Source organism: Maylandia zebra, linkage group LG4 (genome assembly GCF_041146795.1).
Source record: "Maylandia zebra isolate NMK-2024a linkage group LG4, Mzebra_GT3a, whole genome shotgun sequence".
NCBI classification, from domain to species: Eukaryota; Metazoa; Chordata; class Actinopteri; order Cichliformes; family Cichlidae; genus Maylandia; species Maylandia zebra.
The window spans coordinates 26,065,843-26,092,788 of NC_135170.1; the positions used below are offsets into that span (position 1 = coordinate 26,065,843).

At 39.6% G+C, this 26,946-nt stretch overlaps 2 protein-coding genes across 2 annotated transcripts; both read right to left on the reverse strand.

Annotated features, from left to right (window-relative positions):
- Window positions 1–903: 903 nt before the first annotated feature.
- On the reverse strand, window positions 904–11,613 carry LOC143418385 (myosin heavy chain, fast skeletal muscle-like). The gene is made up of 40 exons (XM_076883285.1): window positions 11,564–11,613; window positions 11,248–11,470; window positions 11,007–11,150; window positions 10,765–10,921; window positions 10,563–10,590; window positions 10,372–10,483; window positions 10,186–10,278; window positions 10,035–10,098; window positions 9,388–9,486; window positions 9,194–9,297; window positions 8,962–9,100; window positions 8,758–8,876; window positions 8,509–8,658; window positions 8,254–8,424; window positions 7,860–8,166; window positions 7,661–7,737; window positions 7,450–7,537; window positions 7,250–7,367; window positions 7,013–7,136; window positions 6,799–6,935; window positions 6,440–6,695; window positions 6,000–6,242; window positions 5,689–5,865; window positions 5,433–5,578; window positions 5,247–5,337; window positions 4,754–5,143; window positions 4,522–4,648; window positions 4,277–4,395; window positions 3,859–4,055; window positions 3,583–3,766; window positions 3,325–3,490; window positions 3,067–3,191; window positions 2,665–2,973; window positions 2,373–2,576; window positions 2,165–2,290; window positions 1,908–2,078; window positions 1,662–1,766; window positions 1,476–1,571; window positions 1,230–1,361; window positions 904–1,033 (listed from the first exon to the last, which is right to left on the reverse strand). The coding sequence occupies exons 2-40, from the start codon at window positions 11,449–11,451 to the stop codon at window positions 1,016–1,018; spliced, it is 5,817 nt and encodes a 1,938-aa protein (XP_076739400.1). The 5' UTR covers window positions 11,452–11,470; window positions 11,564–11,613; the 3' UTR covers window positions 904–1,015.
- A 4,043-nt stretch (window positions 11,614–15,656) lies between these two features.
- LOC143412418 (myosin heavy chain, fast skeletal muscle-like) lies at window positions 15,657–26,593 on the reverse strand. The gene is made up of 41 exons (XM_076883286.1): window positions 26,535–26,593; window positions 26,294–26,343; window positions 25,978–26,200; window positions 25,737–25,880; window positions 25,495–25,651; window positions 25,293–25,320; window positions 25,102–25,213; window positions 24,916–25,008; window positions 24,765–24,828; window positions 24,134–24,232; window positions 23,940–24,043; window positions 23,708–23,846; window positions 23,504–23,622; window positions 23,255–23,404; window positions 23,000–23,170; window positions 22,606–22,912; window positions 22,395–22,471; window positions 22,192–22,279; window positions 21,992–22,109; window positions 21,755–21,878; window positions 21,539–21,675; window positions 21,180–21,435; window positions 20,740–20,982; window positions 20,429–20,605; window positions 20,174–20,319; window positions 19,988–20,078; window positions 19,495–19,884; window positions 19,263–19,389; window positions 19,018–19,136; window positions 18,600–18,796; window positions 18,324–18,507; window positions 18,066–18,231; window positions 17,819–17,943; window positions 17,417–17,725; window positions 17,125–17,328; window positions 16,918–17,043; window positions 16,660–16,830; window positions 16,414–16,518; window positions 16,228–16,323; window positions 15,982–16,113; window positions 15,657–15,786 (listed from the first exon to the last, which is right to left on the reverse strand). Exons 3-41 carry the CDS (start codon window positions 26,179–26,181, stop codon window positions 15,769–15,771), a joined length of 5,817 nt encoding a protein of 1,938 aa, XP_076739401.1. The 5' UTR covers window positions 26,182–26,200; window positions 26,294–26,343; window positions 26,535–26,593; the 3' UTR covers window positions 15,657–15,768.
- Between the last annotated feature and the right edge of the window lie 353 nt (window positions 26,594–26,946).

Below are 26,946 nucleotides of genomic sequence, written 5' to 3' on the forward strand. Positions count from 1 at the left end.
AACAAGTCCAGTAGTGAAAATTCCTTGTTACTAAATATTCTACATTCAACTGTTAGTGGTGTTATAATGAAGTGGAAGTGAATAGGAACCACAGCAACCAGCCGTGTATTGGTAAGCCACATAAATTGATAAAGCAGGGTCTCACATAGTGCACAGAGGTCACCAACTTTCTGGAGTCAGTCACTACAACACTCTAAACTTCATGTGGTCTTCAGATTAGCTCATGAACAGTGTTTATAGAGCTTCATGGAATGGGTTTCCATGGCTACGCAGTTGCACTAAAGCCTTACATAACCAGGCACAATGCAATACATAAGATGCAGAAAAGCACACTGACACTGTGGCAGTATTCATGTTTTCTGGATAAGAGATGAATCGCGCCGATGTGAAGTTATTTTTCACGAAATGGCCTTGGCCCCTTAGTTCCGGTGAAATGTTTCAACACACCAAGACATTTTGGACAGTTTCATGCTCCTAGCTTTGTGGGAACAGTTTAGGGACAGCCCCTTCCTAGTCTAACATGATGGCGTGCCAGTGCACAAATTGGATGGGGGAATTTGGTGTGCAAGAACTTGACTGGCCTGCCAGAGTCCTGACCAAAACCTGATTAAACACCTTTGGAGTGAGTTAGACTGTGAACCAGGCCTTCTCATCCAACAACATTGTCTGACCTTACAAATATATTTCTGGAAGAATGGTTTTCTTTTAAAGGTTAACTTAACTCTGCCATCACTAATGCTGAACACAAGAAGGGAGAACACAAAGGGAAAAGTGCTGTCCTCATTTCACAGGACGATGTCCTGTAGGTATGAATCACGATTATTCTGAAGAAACTATCGTGTTAAAAATTGTATATGTGAATGTGACTTTTTTTAGAATAAAGAATAAATTAAACTCTTTACATTTCATGAAATCATAATGAAAGTGTTTATTGAATTAATACATCATACGTGGACAATTTAACAGTTAGTTCATATTTTATGAACACTGCCAAAAAGTTCCAAAAGAATGTGTCTTATTCAGCACTTTCACCCTGAAAAAAATAATGAAAGGTAAAATTATTCAACACATATTATCAACATTGAAACAATTCATTCTACATTGTAAATATAGTATCTACACTCTCTTCTCTCTTCAATTCACAGAAAATTATTAACATAAAGCTCTTATATCAAACAACTCCATTAAACAACGGTACATTTTTTCGTAAAACAAATTACATGAATTACCTTTCCAGCATCACGGCTCTTGGCTCTCAGTTTGTTGACCTGAGATTCAGCAATGTCAGCACGTTCCTGAGCTTCCTCCATCTCATGTTGGACCTTTCTCAGTCTGGACATGTGGGTGTTGGCCTGTTCCTCCTGTTCAGTGCAACAATATGTTTTATTTAAAAACATATCTGATCATATATGAGAGATATCTCAGTTATGAAGCTGTGAATTCCATATGTAAAAATCACAAAACATTTCACTCACAGCCTCCTCAGCCTGTCTCTTGTAAGCCTTGACTTTGAGCTGTAGCTTGTCCACCAGATCCTGAAGTCTGACCAAATTCTTCTTGTCCTCCTCAGTCTGCATAAACAACAAACTGTTACTGACGGCTGAAGAAGAAAGAATTTAGGAACTTAAATGTAATAGATGTTTAGGTAAATGTGTAATCACCTGGTAGGTGAGCTCCTTCACTCTCCTCTCATATTTGCGGACTCCTTTAACAGCATCAGCTCCACGCCTCTGCTCAGCTTCAACTTCAGTTTCTAGTTCACGGACCTTTAATGCCATGATAAGTAATCAGCTTTTAATAAATATTAAGAGTAGAAAGAAAATGGGTGGAGATCATGTGATGGCATCAAAGTGTTTATTTAATACTTGAATAATAACTATATATGCATATATATATGCAGTACATACCCTGGACTCCAGTTTCTGGAGCTGCTTCTTGCCACCCTTCATGGCGAGGTTCTCTGCCTCATCCAGACGGTGCTGCAGGTCCTTGACTGTGACCTCCAGGTTCTTCTTCATCCTCTCCAGGTGAGCACTGGTGTCCTGCTCCTTCTTCAGCTCCTCAGCCATCATGGCAGCCTGAAAGTATGGGTGGTGTTGGCATTATTGATCAAGCATGAACAAAATTTTTGAAAAGATAAGATGCTTGTAAAGTACTAACTTACATCAGTGATAGCCTTTTTGGCCTTCTCCTCAGCATTTCTTGCTTCCTGAACTGCATCATCCACCTCACCCTGAACCTGGACAAGGTCAGCCTCCAGCTTCTTCTTGGTGTTCAAAAGACTGGTGTTCTGAATGAAAAAGAAACCGTTTTAATGATGTGATTCTCACTCTCTGATGTCTCAAAGTTCTTGTAAAGTAATGAATACCAACCTGAGAGTGAAGCAGTCCAACACGCTCGCTAGCATCAACCAACTCCTGCTCAGCTACTTTGCGTCCTCTCTCTGTCTGCTCCAGAGCGGCTCTCAGCTCCTCAATCTCAGCCACCATCAGACCATTTCTGCGCTCCACCATGGCGACCTGCTCCTTCATGTCTTCCTGTCCTCTGACTGCGTCATCCAGGTGCAGCTGAGCATCCTGATGACAAACAAACAAAAGATATTATCATTGTTTGCTTGGAGGTTAATTAAAAATTCACACAAACACAAATGAACTACCAACTCACCTTGAGCTGTCCTTGGACATTCCTCAGTTGTTTCTGGGCCTCAGCAGCCTGTCTGTTGGCATGGCTCAACTGAATCTCCATCTCATTCAGGTCTCCCTCCATCTTCTTCTTGACTCTCAGGGCATCATTCCTGCTCCTGACCTCAGCATCAAGGGTGCTCTGCATGGAGTCAATCACCCTCTGGCTGTTCCTCTTGATCTGCTCCATCTCCTCATCCTTCTCTGACAGCTTCCTGTCAATCTCACCTTTTACCTGGTTTAGCTCAAGCTGAACACGAAGGATCTTGGCCTCCTCGTGTTCCAGAGTTCCCTTTAAATAAAGGTTTATTTCAACATAAACTGGAGAAGGGATAGTTTTATAAATGTAATTACAAACAAAGTACATTTTTATAAAATACATTACCTCAGCTTCCTCCAGAGCTGTCTGAATTTCAGACTTCTCAGTCTCAACAGTCTTCTTGGCCTTTTCCAGCTCATGGATGCTCTTTCCAGTCTCACCAATCTGCTCAGTCAGATCTGAGATCTCCTCTACAGAGCAAACACAGCCAAGAGTTTTAGTACTTGGAGCTGATATATGCAAATGTTTTGGCCACAACAAAAGCTGTATATGAATATAAACATTAGAATCATATCCATATGATCTATAGCAAGATAAGCATACGCTGCAGGTTCTTGTTCTCTCTCTTCATGGTCTCAAGATGATCCAGAGCCTCTTCATATGAGTTCTTCATCTTGAACAACTCAGTGCTGAGAGAACGAGCCTCCTTTTGGGCTCCTTCCAGCTCTGCCTGGCTCTCCTCATACTTCTGCTTCCATTCTGCCAGGACCTAGATTAATTAAAAATTAATTAATTAAATAATTAGTTGTTGAAATGGGTGTAATTCTCCTTTGATGACAGAGGTTATGTTTAAAACTTTACTTTATCAAAGTTCCTCTGCTTCTTGTCAAGGTTGGCAGCCAGAGAATTAGCTCTCTCCACATCAATCATGAGGTCCTCCACCTCACCCTGCAGCCTCTGCTTGGTCTTCTCCAGTGAGGCACACTTGGAGTTCACAGCCTCAATGGATTCCTCAGCCTCCTGCAGGCGCTGGGCAAGCTTTTTCCTGTTGTTAAAATAATTTTGTTTTGATTAAGTCTGAATTGGTTGGTTTTAAGTCTGAAAACCAATTTAAACAATGAAAGTATGGTGACTTACTTGGACTCCTCCAGCTCCTCAGTTCGCTGGATGGCATCAGTCTCATATTTGGATCGCCACTGAGCCACCTCACTGTTGGCCTTGGACATTCCTCGCTGCAGCTCAGCCTTGGCCTCCTGCTCCTCCTCAAACTGCTCTCTGAGCAGATCACAGTCATGACGTGCTGACTGAACAGCATGAGCCAGGGCATTCTTGGCCTGTTGAAGTGACAGTTGATTTCAGATTTCGATATTTTATTGTTGAAATCAATTTTAAAGTCTAATGCTGAGAGGATAACAAATTTAAGAGGTAAAACCTAAGAAAGAAATTAGAGGATTATCTGTCTCAGAGTTACTGAGTGTCTCTGTAACTGATTAAAACTTGTCTGTTTTTATTAGTAAGTGCTGAAATTTAAAAGAAGAGAGAAAATATTTCAGACCTTCACTTCCTCCTCAACGTGTCTCTTCAGTTCCTCAATCTGCTGAGTGAAGGCCTGCTTGCCCCTTGTGAGCTGAGAAACAAGAGCTTCTTTCTCCTCAAGCTGGCGACTGAACTCACCTGTAGTTAACACACATGTATTAAGCCCAGTTTGTTTCATTTCACCCACTGATTGGTTGTAGTTTTAGGTACCTGTAAATGACAAATTTCCAGACACAGACTGTTTCTTTGTTATACATCACTTACCATTCTCTGTTTGAAGTCTCGCCTTCTGGGCATTAATGTCATTCAGCTGACGAACATTCTCATCATTTTTGGCTTTGAGTTCACTTAGTTGATCCTCAAGAGTCCTGCACATTTTCTCCAAGTTGCCCTGTCACCAAGTAATGCCATATCCATGTTAACAGTTAATGAGCTGCTTTGGCGGTCCTGAAATGTAAAAAAGAAAAAATCTGTTCTCTATAAATACTGTCCGCACCTTTGCTTTAGCAACAGCCTCCATGTTGCTGGAGAGGTCATCAATCTCCATCTTGTACTCGCTCTTCTCTTTCTCCAGCTTCTGTTTGACACGCTGGAGGTTGTCGATCTGCTCTCCGAGCTCTGCTACAGTGTCAGCCTGCTTCTTACGGAGAGCTGCTGCAGTAGCTTCATGCTGCAGAGTTGATTCCTCAAGATCACGACGCAGTTTCTGGAACTCAGCCTCTCGCTTCTTGTTCATCTCAATCTGAGCAGCTGTTGCTCCACCAGCTTCCTCGAGCCTCTCGCTGATCTCTTCAAGCTCCCTGGAGAGGTCGGCTCTCTGCTTCTCTACCTTAGCCCGAGCTGCCCTCTCAGCCTCAATCTCCTCTTCCAGCTCCTCAATACGAGCCTAGTTTGAAATTATTTGGATTTATCGATTAGAACCTGAACTAAAGTAGGTTTTTGACTTATAATGAACAATATTCTTTATGAACACTGGTCATTAGTGTTACCTGAAGTTCTTTAATCTTCTTCTGAAGTTGAGCACCAAGGGATTGTTCATCTTCAATTTTGCTGAGAAGTTGGCTGATTTCAAAGTCCTTCCTTGGTGTGGAAGAAGTATGGTTTTACGATCATAGTCCATATGATTATTGCAATGCAGTGTGTGTAAAGAAAATTATTTACAAAAAAAGCCCTACTTCTTGATTTTCTCATCAGACTGCTGCTTGTCATTCTCCAGATCCATTATGGATTCCTGGGCCAGTTTCAGATCTCCCTCCAGCTTCCTCTTGGCTCTCTCAAGGTCCATGCGGAGCTTCTTCTCTTGCTCCAGTGAACCCTCAAGCTATAAAGTCATGTCAGTTGATTCAAGTGGTTGGTATGACAATGATTTAGTACTAAAATTCTTTCCATAGAAAACAAAAAACAACAACGTAATTTTTATAGTTTTCTTACATCATCAACTTGCTGTTCCAGCTTTGTTTTGGACTTGGTCAGAGTGTTGACTTTGTCCTCCTCTGCCTGGAGATCATCCAGTGTTTGTTGATGGGCCTCTTGTAAGGCTTTCTTCTCCTTAGTCAACTTGGCAATTGACTCATCTTGAGATGCCATCTCCTCTGTCAGGTTTTTCACCTGAAACAATGTGAATACATTAAGTTTAATTTTGTTCGAGATTTTGCTGATTATTTGATCGTTTAACATGTATATTCAAAGAACAACATTACATGTTTTAATTGAACTAAGAATATAATCAAAATGAACTGAACCTTGTTTTCTGTGGCATGTTTCTCCTTCTCCACTTTGGCCAAGGTGAGCTCCAAGTCATCAATGTCCTTCTTCAGCTCAGAGCATTCATCCTCCAGCTTCCTCTTCTTAGCAGTCAGCTCAGCATTGATTTCCTCTTCATCCTCCAGTCTCTCACTTGTCTCTTTGAGTTTGGCCTCGAGCTGGATCTTGCTCTTAATGAGCCCCTCACACCTTTCTTCAGCATCGGAGAGATTGTCAACTTCCTATAATACATGTTGAACACACAAGTTAGATTATTTGTGAGTCACATTGTCCTAGTGTTTTCTTGATCGTACTTTTAGCTACACTTTTGTTTTAGCACATAAATAATCAGAGGATAAAATAAGCACGTGGCCTTTTCATATCTAAATTTAATATACATGAACTATAAGTGTAATATAAAATTTTCTCTACTACTTACTGCAGCCACTTGAAGTTGCAGGTCATTCTTCTCCTGCAGCAGGCCGACCATCTTCTCTTCCAGTTCCTTCTTCTTGGCCAGAGCAGTAGCCAGGTCTGTCTTCATCTTATCATAGTTCTCCTTCATGTTCTGCAACTCCTTCTCAGTCTCAGCACTCTTCAGAAGAGGCTTGATCTTGAAGTATACTTTCAGCCATGGCCAGTTCTTGACATTCATGAAAGAACGGATGTTGTACTGGATGGTGTAGATAGATTCTCTAAAAACCAAACATGAGAGTGTTACTTTTAGTGTCGTTGGGTCTTAATATGAGAAAGGAAATACAAAAGAGAATACAATAGAGTTTAGTATGACAATGTTACCTCCTCTCCATCATCTTCACAAACTCTTTCCTCATGACGTATCCTCTGCAGAGAGCCTGAGTCATGGTCACCAGCTCAGCCAGTTTCTCATCTCTCATCTCCTCAAGAGTGCCCAGCAGACCAGCTTTGAAGAACACCTATTTAATCATTGAAAACATAAGTACAAGTGCAAATGGACAGTGTTTTTTATACCCATTAATATAACAAAGTGTACCTTTGTGTGCCCAAACATGTACTGTGTGTGATCCACATCAATGGAGCCAAGCAGCTTCTCTGAAGCTTTCTTGTTGTCAATGAACTGTCCCTCAGGGATGACACTGGCATTCAACACTTTGTATCTTCAAGAGAGAATCATGTTGTTACTTAGATTTTTCTTTCACCATATTCAAGTTTCCCCTTTACAAAAACAATGAAACAAATTTTCCTTTCCAATATTGTAATGTGCTGTCACCTCTGCTTGAAGTCACCATAGAGGATTCTGCTGGGGAAACCCTTTCTGCAGATTCTGATGCCCTCCAGTACACCGTTACACCTCAGCTGGTGGATGACCAGGAAGTTCTCCATAAGACCTGAGAGTCAGAAATGCATAATGTTTCAAATCTTTTCTATATTCTTACTGTCATTTTTACAGTTAATATTACTGTGGGGTACCTGGGGTCTTTGTCTCATTGGGAATCAGGCAACGGACAAAGTGAGGATGAGTGCTTCTTAAGTTGGTCATCAGCTTGGCCAGATTCTCCTGTAGATCAGCATCATTAAATAATAGGTTAATACTATTTAAAAATTTGCATTTAATTTATATATATATATATATATATATATATATATATATATATATATATATATATAAATCTATACATACTCTGAAAAGAGCAGACACAGTCTGGAAGGAACCACCCTTCTTCTTGCCACCCTTCTTGCCACCACCACCAGCAGCCTCTGTTTTCGTAAGCAGTAAATTTCATTATTGGAATTGAAAAAATATTTTTCACTGTATAATTTTTTCCTGCAGTAGCTATCTGTACTGGACATGGGAGTTTGTGAGCACTTTTTTTTCTTACCTTCAGCTCCAGCATGGGCTGCGTACAGGAAGCCCAGCAGTTTGTTTGAAGACTTCTGGTAGAGCTGAACAACTGAGTCATTCAGTGGGTCCTTGTTCTTGTCCAGCCAGCCAGTGATATTGTAGTCCACTGTACCAGCATAGTGAACCAGGGCGAAGTGTGCCTCAGCCTTGCCCTTTCCAGGCTTTGGTTTCTCAAATGCTTTGGTCTTGCCAAGATGCTGATCGTGCAGCTTGTTCTTGAACGTTGTGTCAGAGGCCTTGGGGAACATGCACTCCTCTTCAAGGATGGAGAAGATGCCCATTGGCTGAGAAAATATCATAAATTATATTAAAATTTCAAGGGAGGTAACATATGCAACCACATGTACATTTCTTCCTGAGCAGCTGTTTACCTTCTCAATAAGCTCAATGCAGGCAGCCAAGTCCATACCAAAGTCAATGAACTCCCATATAATGCCTTCTTTCTTGTACTCCTCTTGCTCCAGGACAAACATGTGATGGTTGAAAAACTGTTGCAGTTTCTCATTGGTGAAGTTGATGCAGAGTTGCTCCAAGCTGTTGAACTGTAATAGTACAAACATGTCTAACTTCATGGCAATAAAGTCTTTAAAGTTTAAGAAATGTGGTGAAATGTTTCAAGTGCTCACATCAAAGATCTCAAACCCAGCGATATCCAGCACTCCAATGAAGAACTGTCTGGGCTGCTTTGTGTCCAGCATCTCATTGATACGGATAACCATCCACAAGAACATTTTCTCATAGATAGATTTGCACAGAGCCGAGACAGCATTGTTGACCTGGCAAACAAGAATTTAGAATTATACAAAACCATATGAATACAGCTATAATGTTTATAATTATAATATGATTATACAAGTCTCCCTTTTATGAATTACCTGTGGGACGGTCTGACCTTTGGTCACCATCTCATTGCCAACCTTGACTCTTGGGTAGCACAAAGCTTTCAGCATATCAGCCGAGTTCAGGCCCAGTAGGTACGCAATCTTGTCAGCCACTGTTGGATTAAAACAAATCATTATAATACCTAATAAATACAAATACTTCAAACATTTCTCCATTATAGAAATTTTTCACAATACCCTCGGTGCCATCAGGTTCAGCCTGCTCTTCACGCTGCTTCTGCTTGAATTTCATGTTGCCATGATGCATCACAGCACCAGTCAGCTTGTAGATGCTTAACTTCTCTTCAGCAGTAAAGCCCAAGATGTCAATAGCAGTCTGTAAGAAAAAAATGAAATCAGCTATCAATAAATAAAACAAAAGAAGATATTTATGGTTAAGTATAAGATTCTGTGTCAAATGTGATTTTACATCTGTTGCAATGAACTCCTCCACATCATCGATGCTCTTGACAGTGATTTCACCCTGACTGATCATTGGATAGTCATAAGGGTTAGTTGTGATCAGAAGAGCCTCTGAAAGGAGAAATGAAGTTAACTTGTTTTTTTTGCTTAGAATGTGATTTTAATGGTTTTAAAATTTACTTAGGTGTCCTGTCAGCATACCCAGAAGCTCAGGCTTGTGGCCTGTCATCAGCTGATAGAAGATATGGTAGCTCCTCTCAGCAGACAACTGGAAGGTGACACGGGACTTCTCCAGCAGATCTAAGGACAACAGATTAATTTTGACACTGTAGACATGAGACATCACAGTCAAAACTGCAAAATGGATCATACATGCATTTATTTCCTTGGCTGTCATTGGGCGTGTTTGAAACTTTTTTCAGTTCTGTTGCTTTACTTATAACGTGCTTCACAGTATACCTTATTATACTTTAAATGTTCCGTGAAGTTGCAATATGTTCCTACTTATACTTACACACGATAACTGCTGGGTTACAGTATATAACTTATATATATAGCGTAACCACACTGTTCATGCATCCGTGTGTTCCACCACAACAGACAATATTACTTCTTCTGAAATTAAGTGACTCATCTCTTTATGTGCTGCAAAATAACTAAACAGATCTGTTACATAATATTTAGGGTTTTTTTTGGTTGGTTTGGGGGGGGGGGGGGGGGGGGGGGGGGGGGCATTCTGGACCTATCAGTTTGATTCTCATTCCCCAGAGCTTGAATACATTTAAGTGACTAATTAAATATAATTTCTATCACAGATAATGGTAATTTACACTGTGGTTCAAACTTACATGTTTCAATATCAGCTGAGGCCAGCTTGCCAGATGTGCCAAAGTGAATCCTGATGAATTTACCCTACAGGGGTAGATCTTTATTAATATTGCCTTTCATGAGAGCAAGTAGTAAAAAGCTCATTTACATTAACTCATTTTAATCACTTACAAAACGAGAGGAGTTGTCATTCCTCACAGTCTTGGCATTACCGTAGGCCTCCAACAGAGGGTTGGCAGCAACAATCTGATCCTCAAGAGAGCCCTGCAAGAATATATTGTTTTTATGTGAGCTGATCTTCCAAAATTGATTTTCTTTTTCTGTCACAAAGACTTTGACGCAGAATAAAGAATCTACCTGTATTTTGCCAGCTGCTGGCTCAGCCTTCTTAGCTCCAAGAGCTGCAATTGTTGCAAAGTACTGGATGACACGTTTGGTGTTGACAGTCTTTCCTGCACCGGATTCTCCACTGGGGTTTAGGGGACACATTGTTAAAATGCCTTTATATCGTTTTTATATATTTTGCATACAGTTTTTATTATACTCACGTAATCAGGACAGACTGGTTCTCACGATCTAAAAGAAAAACATATAAGCATGTCTTGAATAATCTTAGTATTCATTTATTTCCTATCACTTATAAGTAGCTATGTGGTAAGAAGCAATTTTTTTCACGCAATGATTAATGGTCATCTCTTTAAGTAGAAGTCCTAAATGCATTTAAAGGCTTTAATAGGGAATTGAGCTTACCAGTGAGCATAAACTGATAGGCATTGTCAGAGATGGAGAAGATGTGGGGTGGAGCCTCAATCCTCTTCTTTCCTCTGTATGCTCCTACACATGTAGCATCATATACAGGAAGCCACTTGTAGGGATTGACGACAACGCAGAACAACCCAGAGTAGGTCTGTATCATAGACAATAAATATCATTTAAACATTTACAGATCAGCATGATACTTTCCTCTCACACACAGCAATGTGAAAACTTACGTAGATCATCCATGATGCATAACGCTCTTTGAGGTTAAACAACACAGATGGCTCATTAAGGTGGGTCATCATGGCCATGTCCTCCATCTTATCAAACTTTGGAGGGTTTCTAGGGTGGATTTCATCCTCCTTTACAGTGACCGTCTGAATAGAAAATTAAGATCACTTAGAAAAAATCAGCTTTCAAAGTTTGGCACTATATATTTGACAAATAGATAAAGTACATTGATAATTCATCTACCTTTCCGTCGTCTGTCTCAACAGTGGCTTTACCACCCTCCTTCTTGGTAAGTTTCCCCTTGACATACATCTCATCAGGAACAGTCACAAAGAAGGCCGTCTTGGCATCAAATGGAGCAGTCTGGGCCTCAATCCTCTCCTTTTCTGGCTTGCGTAGGTAAATGGCCGCCGCGCCATACTGCGCCATCTCCGCGTCTGTGCTCATGGTGGCACTTTACTAAAGACTGAAAATATGATGGATTGACACATAAATCATTTACTGTACTTATTATACAAACCATAATTAACATCCATTCTTTTTGATTCGTGGATTTTACCTCAGCTGATGCAAACAGAACTTCCTTGGTATCCTGTGTATGTCAAGGTGCTATAAAATAAGTAAACGTATATCAATGGACATTTTACTCTTTAATTTAAGAATCCATTCAAAAAGTAAAATTTTCAGTGTCAAAAAAAAATGTAATAACTGAACACTTAAAAATGTAAAATATAAACTTAATGAGAGCATATAATACACAGTAGATAAAACATGGTAGCTGAATCTTTTACTGTACTCACCCGTCTTAGATGCCTGTCAGTTAGAGCAAATCTCCAGAGCTGTTGCTTTTATAGACAACGGCTCTGCTTCCTCAGCATTCACACTCTCCTTAGTTTGGTCATGAATGTCTGACACCTTGCTTCTTGATACTGATATGGTCAAAAATAAATGAATTGTTTTGATCCATTTTCCACATATGTAATCCCTCTTTTCTAATACAACATACTTTCAAATATAAACAATTCAGCTGTATTCCTTAGTGAAAAAAATATTGCCAATGTATTGTGGTTTATTTGGTATATTTCTTTAAGTGATTATGCTCCTAAATATGGAAAATGTAAGAAATGTTAACAATATAGTTAGTGTTAAATTAAAATAGTGCTCTGCATGGTTTTGGGATTATTCATTCTAATAACTTTTGAAGATAAATGGATATTAATTTGATACAGTTTATACTAAGCTTGTGTGTGTGTCCAACTATCCTATATATTTTGATAGCCAGTTTTAAACTTCTAGTGCCACTGGTGTATAGTTACAGGACATAAAAATCATCAGACTTTCTGTGTGTTATATATAGCTACCGGGAACATAATATTAAAAAATGTATTACTATAAAATAATTTGTTATAAATACATTTAATTTCTGTGTGGATAGAAGTGAACGTACAGCTTTTAGCTTACAATTTTGATAAACTAATTAAATGATATATTCTTACAGGAAGGGAAAATCTGGGATCATAGAAAGGATTAGCTTTTATTTCTAAAGCTTGCTCAAACTTGACTTAATGTTTGCTATCTTTCTAGCAGAACATGAGATACTATCATGGTCAAAAATAAATCCAGCAAAGGACAGGAGGAGTGGTTTGTGGTTGGCACAAAAGACAGATATATTTATTTTTCAACAACACAGAAGTACCCACAAGTACCTATACCTATTGGTAAGGTAAGTCCATGGTCAAATATCAAATGCAGTATGTTGTGTGTTTTCACTGTAATTCCAAGGGCCAGTAGAATTGCAACAAAACTGCAGAGCAGACACACAGCATTACAACCAAAAATGGAAACACTTTTTGATCTGCTTTTTATTTAGCCCAGTGCTTTGCTAGGTGTACAGTATTAAGTGTCTTACTTCTTACTTACTAATATCTTAATACTTTAGTGAAAATACTATCGTAGTCCATATCGAGTCATAGATGAGTTTCTTTTGCTTGGACTTCTATCTGGACGAGTGCACTGAAATTTCTTAATTACAATGGAGCTACTAACTCTCTCTCATTAGAGAGAGCTAGTGATGAGTACTGTCTGATCACTTAGACATCTATGGATGCCACTAACATGCACAAAATCCCCCAATTTAATTGACAGTTCTACACATGAAGTCTCTGTGATCCCTTCACCATTCACAAAGCCTTAAACTCTAATGAGACAAGGATAAGATCCCTTTACTATGATGAATGACAAATCAAGTACTCTGCCCAAACGAAAGGTCTGACAACATTATCCGTGGCTTCTCCAGAACCTTTCACACATGTCTCAAGTGCTCAGGATGAAGTCATTTGCAAAAAGCACAGAGTGTCAAATGGTGGGCATCATCCTCAGCCTCTCTGGTAGGGTCTATGCCAGCATGCTGCAGAGTGTGTCTTTTAGTTGAACCTTTAATTAAGGAGGAACAATGCAGTTTTTATCCTAGTCATGGAACACTGGACCTGGTACTTCTTGCTATTCTTTTTATCCACATCACTTCATTATTATTTTCTTTTGTCACACCTTGCTATCCTGTTGTAGAGGTGAATAAAGTGTCAGGCAGGAACATGAGTTTGAACCTGGAAATCAAAAGGATGATTCTGAATGTTGTCAGTACATATGCCCCACAAGTTGGATGTCAGTTAGAAAAGAAAAAGAATTCTGGAGTAAGTTGGGTAAAGTGGTAGAGAGTGTTCCTGGGGAGAGAGTGGTGATTGTATCAGACTCTGACAAATAAAAATGGAAAGGGCTGTTGTGAACAGATATTTCAAGGAGAGGGATGACCATAGGGTGACATTAAAGAGCAGAGGAAATGTCCAGCTCAAAATTTCAAATCCTCTTCTACTCTTCATTTTACTTTGGGGATTGATGGTCCCCACAAGTATAGTAGTATGCCAATTTTCTGTCCTCACAAAAATGTCTAAACATGTACACACACACACACAGAGAGACACACACACACACACACGTGTATAGATAGATGTGCTGTGGGGGAGATATCAGATTTTGTTAGAGGTCTGTCCACATTTTCAGTTGAGGTAAGCTGTACTGCATGATCCGAAATAGAAAGTAGAAAGGCACCACCAATTGTGGCCTTATATGTGAGTGAGCATTACAGTATTATATCAGTGACACTGTTTTATGGTGACTTGCACTGCCTTAAACTCAATTTGTATTTTTACAAGCGAACTGGATTTTGGTCCGTCTTTTTTACTGCTTTGCCTTTCTCAAAAGTAAATGTATACCAGAGTTGTATATATAGAGCAGTGCAGCTACAAATACTATCCTGAAAAAATATGTGATGTTATTATGGCAGTTGTTGAATATACCTATTAAAGTTTGGTAATAAGATTAATTTGGACATTTTAATATAAACACATATATACAGCTCTGTCTGAAGGAATATTTTTATAACTGTAAATAGATTGGATGTAAAAAGTCAATCTCAGGCATTATCAGTTTTTGACTGTGAATTTATGGTAATATTTAGCCTAAAATGTTTAACCTGCTAAAGATGCAAAATGGCATATTGTTCTACAGAGAATTTTTTAATTACCCACCCAAAGCACTGAATTCAATTGTTTCAAAAACTTCCATGGCAACACATGCTTAAAATCAAGCACCTAGGCATGCAGTCTTCTTCTCCAATCATTTATTGCAGAACGGGTCTCTCTCAGGAGCTCAGTGAATTCCGACATGGCAGCATTATAGAATACCACCTGTGCAACAAGTCCAGTAGTGAAAATTCCTTGTTACTAAATATTCTACATTCAACTGTTAGTGGTGTTATAATGAAGTGGAAGTGAATAGGAACCACAGCAACCAGCCGTGTATTGGTAAGCCACATAAATTGATAAAGCAGGGTCTCACATAGTGCACAGAGGTCACCAACTTTCTGGAGTCAGTCACTACAACACTCTAAACTTCATGTGGTCTTCAGATTAGCTCATGAACAGTGTTTATAGAGCTTCATGGAATGGGTTTCCATGGCTACGCAGTTGCACTAAAGCCTTACATAACCAGGCACAATGCAATACATAAGATGCAGAAAAGCACACTGACACTGTGGCAGTATTCATGTTTTCTGGATAAGAGATGAATCGCGCCGATGTGAAGTTATTTTTCACGAAATGGCCTTGGCCCCTTAGTTCCGGTGAAATGTTTCAACACACCAAGACATTTTGGACAGTTTCATGCTCCTAGCTTTGTGGGAACAGTTTAGGGACAGCCCCTTCCTAGTCTAACATGATGGCGTGCCAGTGCACAAATTGGATGGGGGAATTTGGTGTGCAAGAACTTGACTGGCCTGCCAGAGTCCTGACCAAAACCTGATTAAATACCTTTGGAGTGAGTTAGACTGTGAACCAGGCCTTCTCATCCAACAACATTGTCTGACCTTACAAATATATTTCTGGAAGAATGGTTTTCTTTTAAAGGTTAACTTAACTCTGCCATCACTAATGCTGAACACAAGAAGGGAGAACACAAAGGGAAAAGTGCTGTCCTCATTTCACAGGACGATGTCCTGTAGGTATGAATCACGATTATTCTGAAGAAACTATCGTGTTAAAAATTGTATATGTGAATGTGACTTTTTTTAGAATAAAGAATAAATTAAACTCTTTACATTTCATGAAATCATAATGAAAGTGTTTATTGAATTAATACATCATACGTGGACAATTTAACAGTTAGTTCATATTTTATGAACACTGCCAAAAAGTTCCAAAAGAATGTGTCTTATTCAGCACTTTCACCCTGAAAAAAATAATGAAAGGTAAAATTATTCAACACATATTATCAACATTGAAACAATTCATTCTACATTGTAAATATAGTATCTACACTCTCTTCTCTCTTCAATTCACAGAAAATTATTAACATAAAGCTCTTATATCAAACAACTCCATTAAACAACGGTACATTTTTTGTAAAACAAATTAAATGAATTACCTTTCCAGCATCACGGCTCTTGACTCTCAGTTTGTTGACCTGAGATTCAGCAATGTCAGCACGTTCCTGAGCTTCCTCCATCTCATGTTGGACCTTTCTCAGTCTGGACATGTGGGTGTTGGCCTGTTCCTCCTGTTCAGTGCAACAATATGTTTTATTTAAAAACATATCTGATCATATATGAGAGATATCTCAGTTATTAAGCTGTGAATTCCATATGTAAAAATCACAAAACATTTCACTCACAGCCTCCTCAGCCTGTCTCTTGTAAGCCTTGACTTTGAGCTGCAGCTTGTCCACCAGATCCTGAAGTCTGACCAAATTCTTCTTGTCCTCCTCAGTCTGCATAAACAACAAACTGTTACTGATGGCTGAAGAAGAAAGGATTTAGGAACTTAAATGTAATAGATATTTAGGTAAATGTGTAATCACCTGGTAGGTGAGCTCCTTCACTCTCCTCTCATATTTGCGGACTCCTTTAACAGCATCAGCTCCACGTCTCTGCTCAGCTTCAACTTCAGTTTCTAGTTCACGGACCTTTAATGCCATGATAAGTAATCAGCTTTTAATAAATATTAAGAGTAGAAAGAAAATGGGTGGAGATCATGTGATGGCATCAAAGTGTTTATTTAATACTTGAATAATAACTATATATGCATATATATATGCAGTACATACCCTGGACTCCAGTTTCTGGAGCTGCTTCTTGCCACCCTTCATGGCGAGGTTCTCTGCCTCATCCAGACGGTGCTGCAGGTCCTTGACTGTGACCTCCAGGTTCTTCTTCATCCTCTCCAGGTGAGCACTGGTGTCCTGCTCCTTCTTCAGCTCCTCAGCCATCATGGCAGCCTGAAAGTATGGGTGGTGTTGGCATTATTGATCAAGCATGAACAAAAATTTTGAAAAGAAAAGAAGGCTTGTAAAGTACTAACTTACATCAGTGATAGCCTTTTTGGCCTTCTCCTCAGCATTTCTTGCTTCCTGAACTGCATCATCCACCTCACCCTGAACCTGGACAAGGTCAGCCTCCAGCTTCTTCTTGGTGTTCAAAAGACTGGTGTTCTGAATGAAAGAGAACAGTTTTAATGCTGTGATTCTCACTCTCTGATGTGTCAAAGTTCTTGTAAAGTAATGAATACCAACCTGAGAGTGAAGCAGTCCAACACGCTCACTAGCATCAACCAACTCCTGCTCAGCTACTTTGCGTCCTCTCTCTGTCTGCTCCAGAGCAGCTCTCAGCTCCTCAATCTCAGCCACCATCAGACCATTTCTGCGCTCCACCATGGCGACCTGCTCCTTCATGTCTTCCTGTCCTCTGACTGCATCATCCAGGTGCAGCTGAGCATCCTGATGACAAACAAACAAAAGATATTATCATTGTTTGCTTGGAGGTTAATTAAAAATTCACACAAACACAAATGAACTACCAACTCACCTTGAGCTGTCCTTGGACATTCCTCAGTTGTTTCTGGGCCTCAGCAGCCTGTCTGTTGGCATGGCTCAACTGAATCTCCATCTCATTCAGGTCTCCCTCCATCTTCTTCTTGACTCTCAGGGCATCATTCCTGCTCCTGACCTCAGCATCAAGGGTGCTCTGCATGGAGTCAATCACCCTCTGGCTGTTCCTCTTGATCTGCTCCATCTCCTCATCCTTCTCTGACAGCTTCCTGTCAATCTCACCTTTTACCTGGTTTAGCTCAAGCTGAACACGAAGGATCTTGGCCTCCTCGTGTTCCAGAGTTCCCTTTAAATAAAGGTTTATTTCAACATAAACTGGAGAAGGGATAGTTTTAGAAATGTAATTACAAACAAAGTACATTTTTATAAAATACATTACCTCAGCTTCCTCCAGAGCTGTCTGAATTTCAGACTTCTCAGTCTCAACAGTCTTCTTGGCCTTTTCCAGCTCATGGATGCTCTTTCCAGTCTCACCAATCTGCTCAGTCAGATCTGAGATCTCCTCTACAGAGCAAACACAGCCAAGAGTTTTAGTACTTGGAGCTGATATATGCAAATGTTTTGGCCACAACAAAAGCTGTAACATTAGAATCATATCCATATGATCTATAGCAAGATAAGCATACGCTGCAGGTTCTTGTTCTCTCTCTTCATGGTCTCAAGATGATCCAGAGCCTCTTCATATGAGTTCTTCATCTTGAACAACTCAGTGCTGAGAGAACGAGCCTCCTTTTGGGCTCCTTCCAGCTCTGCCTGGCTCTCCTCATACTTCTGCTTCCATTCTGCCAGGACCTAGATTAATTAAAAATTAATTAATTAAATAATTAGTTGTTGAAATGGGTGTAATTCTCCTTTGATGACAGAGGTTATGTTTAAAACTTTACTTTATCAAAGTTCCTCTGCTTCTTGTCAAGGTTGGCAGCCAGAGAATTAGCTCTCTCCACGTCAATCATGAGGTCCTCCACCTCACCCTGCAGCCTCTGCTTGGTCTTCTCCAGTGAGGCACACTTGGAGTTCACAGCCTCAATGGATTCCTCAGCCTCCTGCAGGCGCTGGGCAAGCTTTTTCCTGTTGTTAAAATAATTTTGTTTTGATTAAGTCTGAATTGGTTGGTTTTAAGTCTGAAAACCAATTTAAACAATGAAAGTATGGTGACTTACTTGGCCTCCTCCAGCTCCTCAGTTCGCTGGATGGCATCAGTCTCATATTTGGATCGCCACTGAGCCACCTCACTGTTGGCCTTGGACATTCCTCGCTGCAGCTCAGCCTTGGCCTCCTGCTCCTCCTCAAACTGCTCTCTGAGCAGATCACAGTCATGACGTGCTGACTGAACAGCATGAGCCAGGGCATTCTTGGCCTGTTGAAGTGACAGTTGATTTCAGATTTCGATATTTTATTGTTGAAATCAATTTTAAAGTCTAATGCTGAGAGGATAACAAATTTAAGAGGTAAAACCTAAGAAAGAAATTAGAGGATTATCTGTCTCAGAGTTACTGAGTGTCTCTGTAACTGATTAAAACTTGTCTGTTTTTATTAGTAAGTGCTGAAATTTAAAAGAAGAGAGAAAATATTTCAGACCTTCACTTCCTCCTCAACGTGTCTCTTCAGTTCCTCAATCTGCTGAGTGAAGGCCTGCTTGCCCCTTGTGAGCTGAGAAACAAGAGCTTCTTTCTCCTCAAGCTGGCGACTGAACTCACCTGTAGTTAACACACATGTATTAAGCCCAGTTTGTTTCATTTCACCCACTGATTGGTTGTAGTTTTAGGTACCTGTAAATGACAAATTTCCAGACACAGACTGTTTCTTTGTTATACATCACTTACCATTCTCTGTTTGAAGTCTCGCCTTCTGGGCATTAATGTCATTCAGCTGACGAACATTCTCATCATTTTTGGCTTTGAGTTCACTTAGTTGATCCTCAAGAGTCCTGCACATTTTCTCCAAGTTGCCCTGTCACCAAGTAATGCCATATCCATGTTAACAGTTAATGAGCTGCTTTGGCGGTCCTGAAATGTAAAAAAGAAAAAATCTGTTCTCTATAAATACTGTCCGCACCTTTGCTTTAGCAACAGCCTCCATGTTGCTGGAGAGGTCATCAATCTCCATCTTGTACTCGCTCTTCTCTTTCTCCAGCTTCTGTTTGACACGCTGGAGGTTGTCGATCTGCTCTCCGAGCTCTGCTACAGTGTCAGCCTGCTTCTTACGGAGAGCTGCTGCAGTAGCTTCATGCTGCAGAGTTGATTCCTCAAGATCACGACGCAGTTTCTGGAACTCAGCCTCTCGCTTCTTGTTCATCTCAATCTGAGCAGCTGTTGCTCCACCAGCTTCCTCGAGCCTCTCGCTGATCTCTTCAAGCTCCCTGGAGAGGTCGGCTCTCTGCTTCTCTACCTTAGCCCGAGCTGCCCTCTCAGCCTCAATCTCCTCTTCCAGCTCCTCAATACGAGCCTAGTTTGAAATTATTTGGATTTATCGATTAGAACCTGAACTAAAGTAGGTTTTTGACTTATAATGAACAATATTCTTTATGAACACTGGTCATTAGTGTTACCTGAAGTTCTTTAATCTTCTTCTGAAGTTGAGCACCAAGGGATTGTTCATCTTCAATTTTGCTGAGAAGTTGGCTGATTTCAAAGTCCTTCCTTGGTGTGGAAGAAGTATGGTTTTACGATCATAGTCCATATGATTATTGCAATGCAGTGTGTGTAAAGAAAATTATTTACAAAAAAAGCCCTACTTCTTGATTTTCTCATCAGACTGCTGCTTGTCATTCTCCAGATCCATTATGGATTCCTGGGCCAGTTTCAGATCTCCCTCCAGCTTCCTCTTGGCTCTCTCAAGGTCCATGCGGAGCTTCTTCTCTTGCTCCAGTGAACCCTCAAGCTATAAAGTCATGTCAGTTGATTCAAGTGGTTGGTATGACAATGATTCAGCACTAAAATTCTTTCCATAAAAAACAAAAACAAACACATCATTATTATAGTTTTCTTACATCATCAACTTGCTGTTCCAGCTTTGTTTTGGACTTGGTCAGAGTGTTGACTTTGTCCTCCTCTGCCTGGAGATCATCCAGTGTTTGCTGATGGGCCTCTTGTAAGGCTTTCTTCTCCTTAGTCAACTTGGCAATTGACTCATCTTGAGATGCCATCTCCTCTGTCAGGTTTTTCACCTGAAACAATGTGAATACATTAAGTTTAATTTTGTTTGAGATTTTACTGATTATTTGAACGTTTAACATATATATTCAAAGAACAACATTATATGTTTTAATTGAACTAAGAATATAATCAAAATGAACTGAACCTTGTTTTCTGTGGCATGTTTCTCCTTCTCCACTTTGGCCAAGGTGAGCTCCAAGTCATCAATGTCCTTCTTCAGCTCAGAGCATTCATCCTCCAGCTTCCTCTTCTTAGCAGTCAGCTCAGCATTGATTTCCTCTTCATCCTCCAGTCTCTCACTTGTCTCTTTGAGTTTGGCCTCGAGCTGGATCTTGCTCTTAATGAGCCCCTCACACCTTTCTTCAGCATCAGAGAGATTGTCAACTTCCTATAATACATGTTGAACACACAAGTTAGATTATTTGTGAGTCACATTGTCCTAGTGTTTTCTTGATCGTGCTTTTAGCTACACTTTTGTTTTAGCACATAAATAATCAGAGGATAAAATAAGCATGTGGCCTTTTCATATCTAAATTTAATATACATGAACTATAAGTGTAATATAAAATTTTCTCTACTACTTACTGCAGCCACTTGAAGTTGCAGGTCATTCTTCTCCTGCAGCAGGCCGACCATCTTCTCTTCCAGTTCCTTCTTCTTGGCCAGAGCAGTAGCCAGGTCTGTCTTCATCTTCTCATAGTTCTCCTTCATGTTCTGCAACTCCTTCTCAGTCTCAGCACTCTTCAGAAGAGGCTTGATCTTGAAGTATACTTTCAGCCATGGCCAGTTCTTGACATTCATGAAAGAACGGATGTTGTACTGGATGGTGTAGATAGATTCTCTAAAAACCAAACATGAGAGTGTTACTTTTAGTGTCGTTGGGTCTTAATATGAGAAAGGAAATACAAAAGAGAATACAATAGAGTTTAGTATGACAATGTTACCTCCTCTCCATCATCTTCACAAACTCTTTCCTCATGACGTATCCTCTGCAGAGAGCCTGAGTCATGGTCACCAGCTCAGCCAGTTTCTCATCTCTCATCTCCTCAAGAGTGCCCAGCAGACCAGCTTTGAAGAACACCTATTTAATCATTGAAAACACAAGTACAAGTACAAATGGACAGTGTTTTGTTAATGTCTATTAATATAATGAAGTGTACCTTTGTGTGCCCAAACATGTACTGTGTGTGATCCACATCAATGGAGCCAAGCAGCTTCTCTGAAGCTTTCTTGTTGTCAATGAACTGTCCCTCAGGGATGACACTGGCATTCAACACTTTGTATCTTCAAGAGAAAATCATGTTGTTACTTAGATTTTTCTTTCACCATATTCAAGTTTGTCCTTTACAACAACCATGAATTCATTTTTCCTTTCCAATATTGTAATGTGCTGTCACCTCTGCTTGAAGTCACCATAGAGGATTCTGCTGGGGAAACCCTTTCTGCAGATTCTGATGCCCTCCAGTACACCATTACACCTCAGCTGGTGGATGACCAGGAAGTTCTCCATAAGGCCTGAGAGTCAGAAATGCATAATGTTTCAAATCTTTTCTATATTCTTACTGTCATTTTTGCAGTTAATATTACTGTGGGGTACCTGGGGTCTTTGTCTCATTGGGAATCAGGCAACGGACAAAGTGAGGATGAGTGCTTCTTAAGTTGGTCATCAGCTTGGCCAGATTCTCCTGTAGATCAGCATCATTAGATAATAGGTTAATACTATTTAAAAATTAGCATTTAATTTATATATATATATATATATATATATATATATATATATATATATAAATCTATACATACTCTGAAAAGAGCAGACACAGTCTGGAAGGAACCACCCTTCTTCTTACCACCCTTCTTGCCACCACCACCAGCAGCCTCTGTTTTCATAAACAGTAAATTTCATTATTGGAATTGGAAAAAATATTTTTCACAGTATAAATTTATCCTGCAGTATGCACATTGTAGCTATCTGTACTGGACATGGCAGTTTGTGAGCAGTTTTTTTTCTTACCTTCAGCTCCAGCATGGGCTGCGTAAAGGAAGCACATTAGTTTGTTTGATGACTTCTGGTAGAGCTGAACAACTGAGTCATTCAGTGGGTCCTTGTTCTTGTCCAGCCAGCCAGTGATATTGTAGTCCACTGTACCAGCATAGTGAACCAGGGAGAAGTGTGCCTCAGCCTTGCCCTTTCCAGGCTTTGGTTTCTCAAATGCTTTGGTCTTGCCAAGATGCTGATCGTGCAGCTTGTTCTTGAACGTTGTGTCAGAGGCCTTGGGGAACATGCACTCCTCTTCAAGGATGGAGAAGATGCCCAATGGCTGAGAAAATATCATAAATTATATTAAAATTTCAAGGGAGGTAACATATGCAACCACATGTACATTTCTTCCTGAGCAGCTGTTTACCTTCTCAATAAGCTCAATGCAAGCAGCCAAGTCCATACCAAAGTCAATGAACTCCCATTGAATGCCTTCTTTCTTGTACTCCTCTTGCTCCAGGACAAACATGTGATGGTTGAAAAACTGTTGCAGTTTCTCATTGGTGAAGTTGATGCAGAGTTGCTCCAAGCTGTTGAACTGTAATAGTACAAACATGTCTAACTTCATGGCAATAAAGTCTTTAAAGTTTAAGAAATGTGGTGAAATGTTTCAAGTGCTCACATCAAAGATCTCAAACCCAGCGATATCCAGCACTCCAATGAAGAACTGTCTGGGCTGCTTTGTGTCCAGCATCTCATTGATACGGATAACCATCCACAAGAACATTTTCTCATATACGGATTTGCACAGAGCCGAGACAGCATTGTTGACCTGGCAAACAAGAATTTATAATTATACAAAACCATATGAATACAGCTATAATGTTTATAATTATAATATGATTATACAAGTCTCCCTTTTATGAATTACCTGTGGGACGGTCTGACCTTTGGTCACCATCTCATTGCCAACCTTGACTCTTGGGTAGCACAAAGCTTTCAGCATATCAGCCGAGTTCAGGCCCAGTAGGTACGCAATCTTGTCAGCCACTGTTGGATTAAAACAAATCATTATAATACCTAATAAATACAAATACTTCAAACATTTCTCCATTATAGAAATATTTCACAATACCCTCGGTGCCATCAGGTTCAGCCTGCTCTTCACGCTGCTTCTGCTTGAATTTCATGTTGCCATGATGCATCACAGCACCAGTCAGCTTGTAGATGCTTAACTTCTCTTCAGCAGTAAAGCCCAAGATGTCAATAGCAGTCTGTAAGAAAAAAATGAAATCAGCTATCAATAAATAAAACAAAAGAAGATATTTATGGTTAAGTATAAGATTCTGTGTCAAATGTGATTTTACATCTGTTGCAATGAACTCCTCCACATCATTGATGCTCTTGACAGTGATTTCTCCCTGACTGATCATTGGATAGTCATAAGGGTTAGTTGTGATCAGAAGAGCCTCTGAAAGGAGAAATGAAGTTAACTTGTTTTTTGCTTAGAATGTGATTTTAATGGTTTTAAATTTTAAATTTAGGTGTCCTGTCAGCATACCCAGAAGCTCAGGCTTGTGGCCTGTCATCAGCTGATAGAAGATATGGTAGCTCCTCTCAGCAGACAACTGGAAGGTGACACGGGACTTCTCCAGCAGATCTAAGGACAACAGATTAATTTTGACACTGTAGACATGAGACATCACAGTCAAAACTGCAAAATGGATCATACATGCATTTATTTCCTTGGCTGTCATTGGGCGTGTTTGAAACTTTTTTCAGTTCTGTTGCTTTACTTATAACGTGCTTCACAGTATACCTTATTATACTTTAAATGTTTTTGCAATATGTTCCTACTTACACACATGATAACTACTGGGTTACAGTATATAACTTATATATATAGCGTAACCACACTGTTCATGCATCCGTGTGTTCCACCACAACAGACAATATTACTTCTTCTGAAATTAAGTGACTCATCTTCTTATGTGCTGTAAAATAACTAAACAGATCTGTTACATAATATTTAGGGGTTTTTTTGGTTGGTTTGGGGGGGGGGGGGGGGGGGGGGGGCATTCTGGACCTATCAGTTTGATTCTCATTCCCCAGAGCTTGAATACATTTAAGTGACTAATTAAATATAATTTCTATCACAGATAATGGTAATTTACACTGTGGTTCAAACTTACATGTTTCAATATCAGCTGAAGACAGCTTGCCAGATGTGCCAAAGTGAATCCTGATGAATTTACCCTACAGGGGTAGATCTTTATTAATATTGCCTTTCATGAGAGCAAGTAGTAAAAAGCTCATTTACATTAACTCATTTTAATCACTTACAAAACGAGAGGAGTTGTCATTCCTCACAGTCTTGGCATTACCGTAGGCCTCCAACAGAGGGTTGGCAGCAACAATCTGATCCTCAAGAGAGCCCTGCAAGAATATATTGTGTTTATGTGAGCTGATCTTCCAAAATTGATTTTCTTTTTCTGTCACAAAGACGTTGATGCAGAATAAAAAATCTACCTGCATTTTGCCAGGTGTTGGCTCAGCCTTCTTAGCTCCAAGAGCTGCAATTGTTGCAAAGTACTGGATGACACGTTTGGTGTTGACAGTCTTTCCTGCACCGGATTCTCCACTGGGGTTTATGGGACACATTGTTAAAATGCCTTTATATAGTTTTTATATATTTTGCATACAGTTTTTATTATACTCACGTAATCAGGACAGACTGGTTCTCACGATCTAAAAGAAAAACATATAAGCATGTCTTGAATAATCTTAGGATTCATTTATTTCCAATCACTTATAAGTAGCTATGTGGTAAGAAGCAATTTTTTTCACGCAATGATTAATGGTCATCTCTTTAAGTAGAAGTCCTAAATGCATTTAAAGTCTTTAATAGAGAATTGAGCTTACCAGTGAGCATGAACTGATAGGCATTGTCAGAGATGGAGAAGATGTGGGGTGGAGCCTCAATCCTCTTCTTTCCTCTGTATCCTGCTACACATGTAGCATCATATACAGGAAGCCACTTGTAGGGATTGACGACAACGCAGAACAACCCAGAGTAGGTCTGTATCATAGACAATAAATATCATTTAAACATTTACAGATCAGCATGATACTTTCCTCTCACACACAGCAATGTGAAAACTTACGTAGATCATCCATGATGCATAACGCTCTTTGAGGTTAAACAACACAGATGGCTCATTAAGGTGGGTCATCATGGCCATGTCCTCCATCTTATCAAACTTTGGAGGGTTTCTAGGGTGGATTTCATCCTCCTTTACAGTGACCGTCTGAATAGAAAATTAAGATCACTTAGAAAAAATCAGCTTTCAAAGTTCGGCACTATATATTTGACAAATAGATAAAGTACATTGATAATTCATCTACCTTTCCGTCGTCTGTCTCAACAGTGGCTTTACCACCCTCCTTCTTGGTAAGTTTCCCCTTGACATACATCTCATCAGGAACAGTCACAAAGAAGGCCGTCTTGGCATCAAATGGAGCAGTCTGGGCCTCAATCCTCTCCTTTTCTGGCTTGCGTAGGTAAATGGCCGCCGCGCCATACTGCGCCATCTCCGCGTCTGTGCTCATGGTGGCACTTTACTAAAGACTGAAAATATGATGGATTGACACATAAATCATTTACTGTACTTATTATACAAACCATAATTAACATCCATTCTTTTTGATTCGTGGATTTTACCTCAGCTGATGCAAACAGAAATTCCTTGGTATCCTGTGTATGTCAAGGTGCTATAAAATAAGTAAACGTATATCAATGGACATTTTACTCTTTAATTTAAGAATCCATTCAAAAAGTAAAATTTTCAGTGTCAAAAAAAAATGTAATAACTGAACACTTAAAAATGTAAAATATAAACTTAATGAGAGCATATAATACACAGTAGATAAAACATGGTAGCTGAATCCTTTACTGTACTCACCCGTCTTAGATGCCCGTCAGTTAGAGCAAATCTCCAGAGCTGCTGCTTTTATAAACAACGGCTCTGCTTCCTCAGCATTTACACTCTCCTTAGTTTGGTCATGAATGTCTGACACCTTGCTTCTTGATACTGATATGGTCAAAAATAAATTAATTGTTTTGATCCATTTTCCACATATGTAATCCCTCTTTTCTAATACAACATACTTTCAAATATAAACAATTCAGCTGTATTCCTTAGTGAAAAAAATATTGCCAATGTATTGTGGTTTATTTGGTATATTTCTTTAAGTGATTATGCTCCTAAATATGGAAAATGTAAGAAATGTTAACAATATAGTTAGTGGTAAATTAAAATAGTGCTCTGCATGGTTTTGGGATTATTCATTCTAATAACTTTTGAAGATAAATGG

What these genes read in the sequence shown, in the direction of transcription:
- LOC143418385 (XM_076883285.1), bottom strand. Translation starts at nt 11,451, where the DNA reads ATGAGCACAGACGCGGAGATGGCGCAGTATGGCGCGGCGGCCATTTAC. An exon ending in CTCAGCTGATATTGAAACAT is followed by an intron (nt 9,487 to 10,034) that starts GTAAGTTTGAAC and finishes TGTTGTCCTTAG; the next exon opens with ATCTGCTGGAGAAGTCCCGT. An exon ending in AGCAGAGGAACTTTGATAAA is followed by an intron (nt 3,491 to 3,582) that starts GTAAAGTTTTAA and finishes TAATTAATCTAG; the next exon opens with GTCCTGGCAGAATGGAAGCA.
- LOC143412418 (XM_076883286.1), bottom strand. Translation starts at nt 26,181, where the DNA reads ATGAGCACAGACGCGGAGATGGCGCAGTATGGCGCGGCGGCCATTTAC. An exon ending in AGGCTGTTGCTAAAGCAAAG is followed by an intron (nt 19,390 to 19,494) that starts GTGCGGACAGTA and finishes ACTTGGTGACAG; the next exon opens with GGCAACTTGGAGAAAATGTG. An exon ending in CAGCTCTGGAGGAAGCTGAG is followed by an intron (nt 17,726 to 17,818) that starts GTAATGTATTTT and finishes CTTTATTTAAAG; the next exon opens with GGAACTCTGGAACACGAGGA.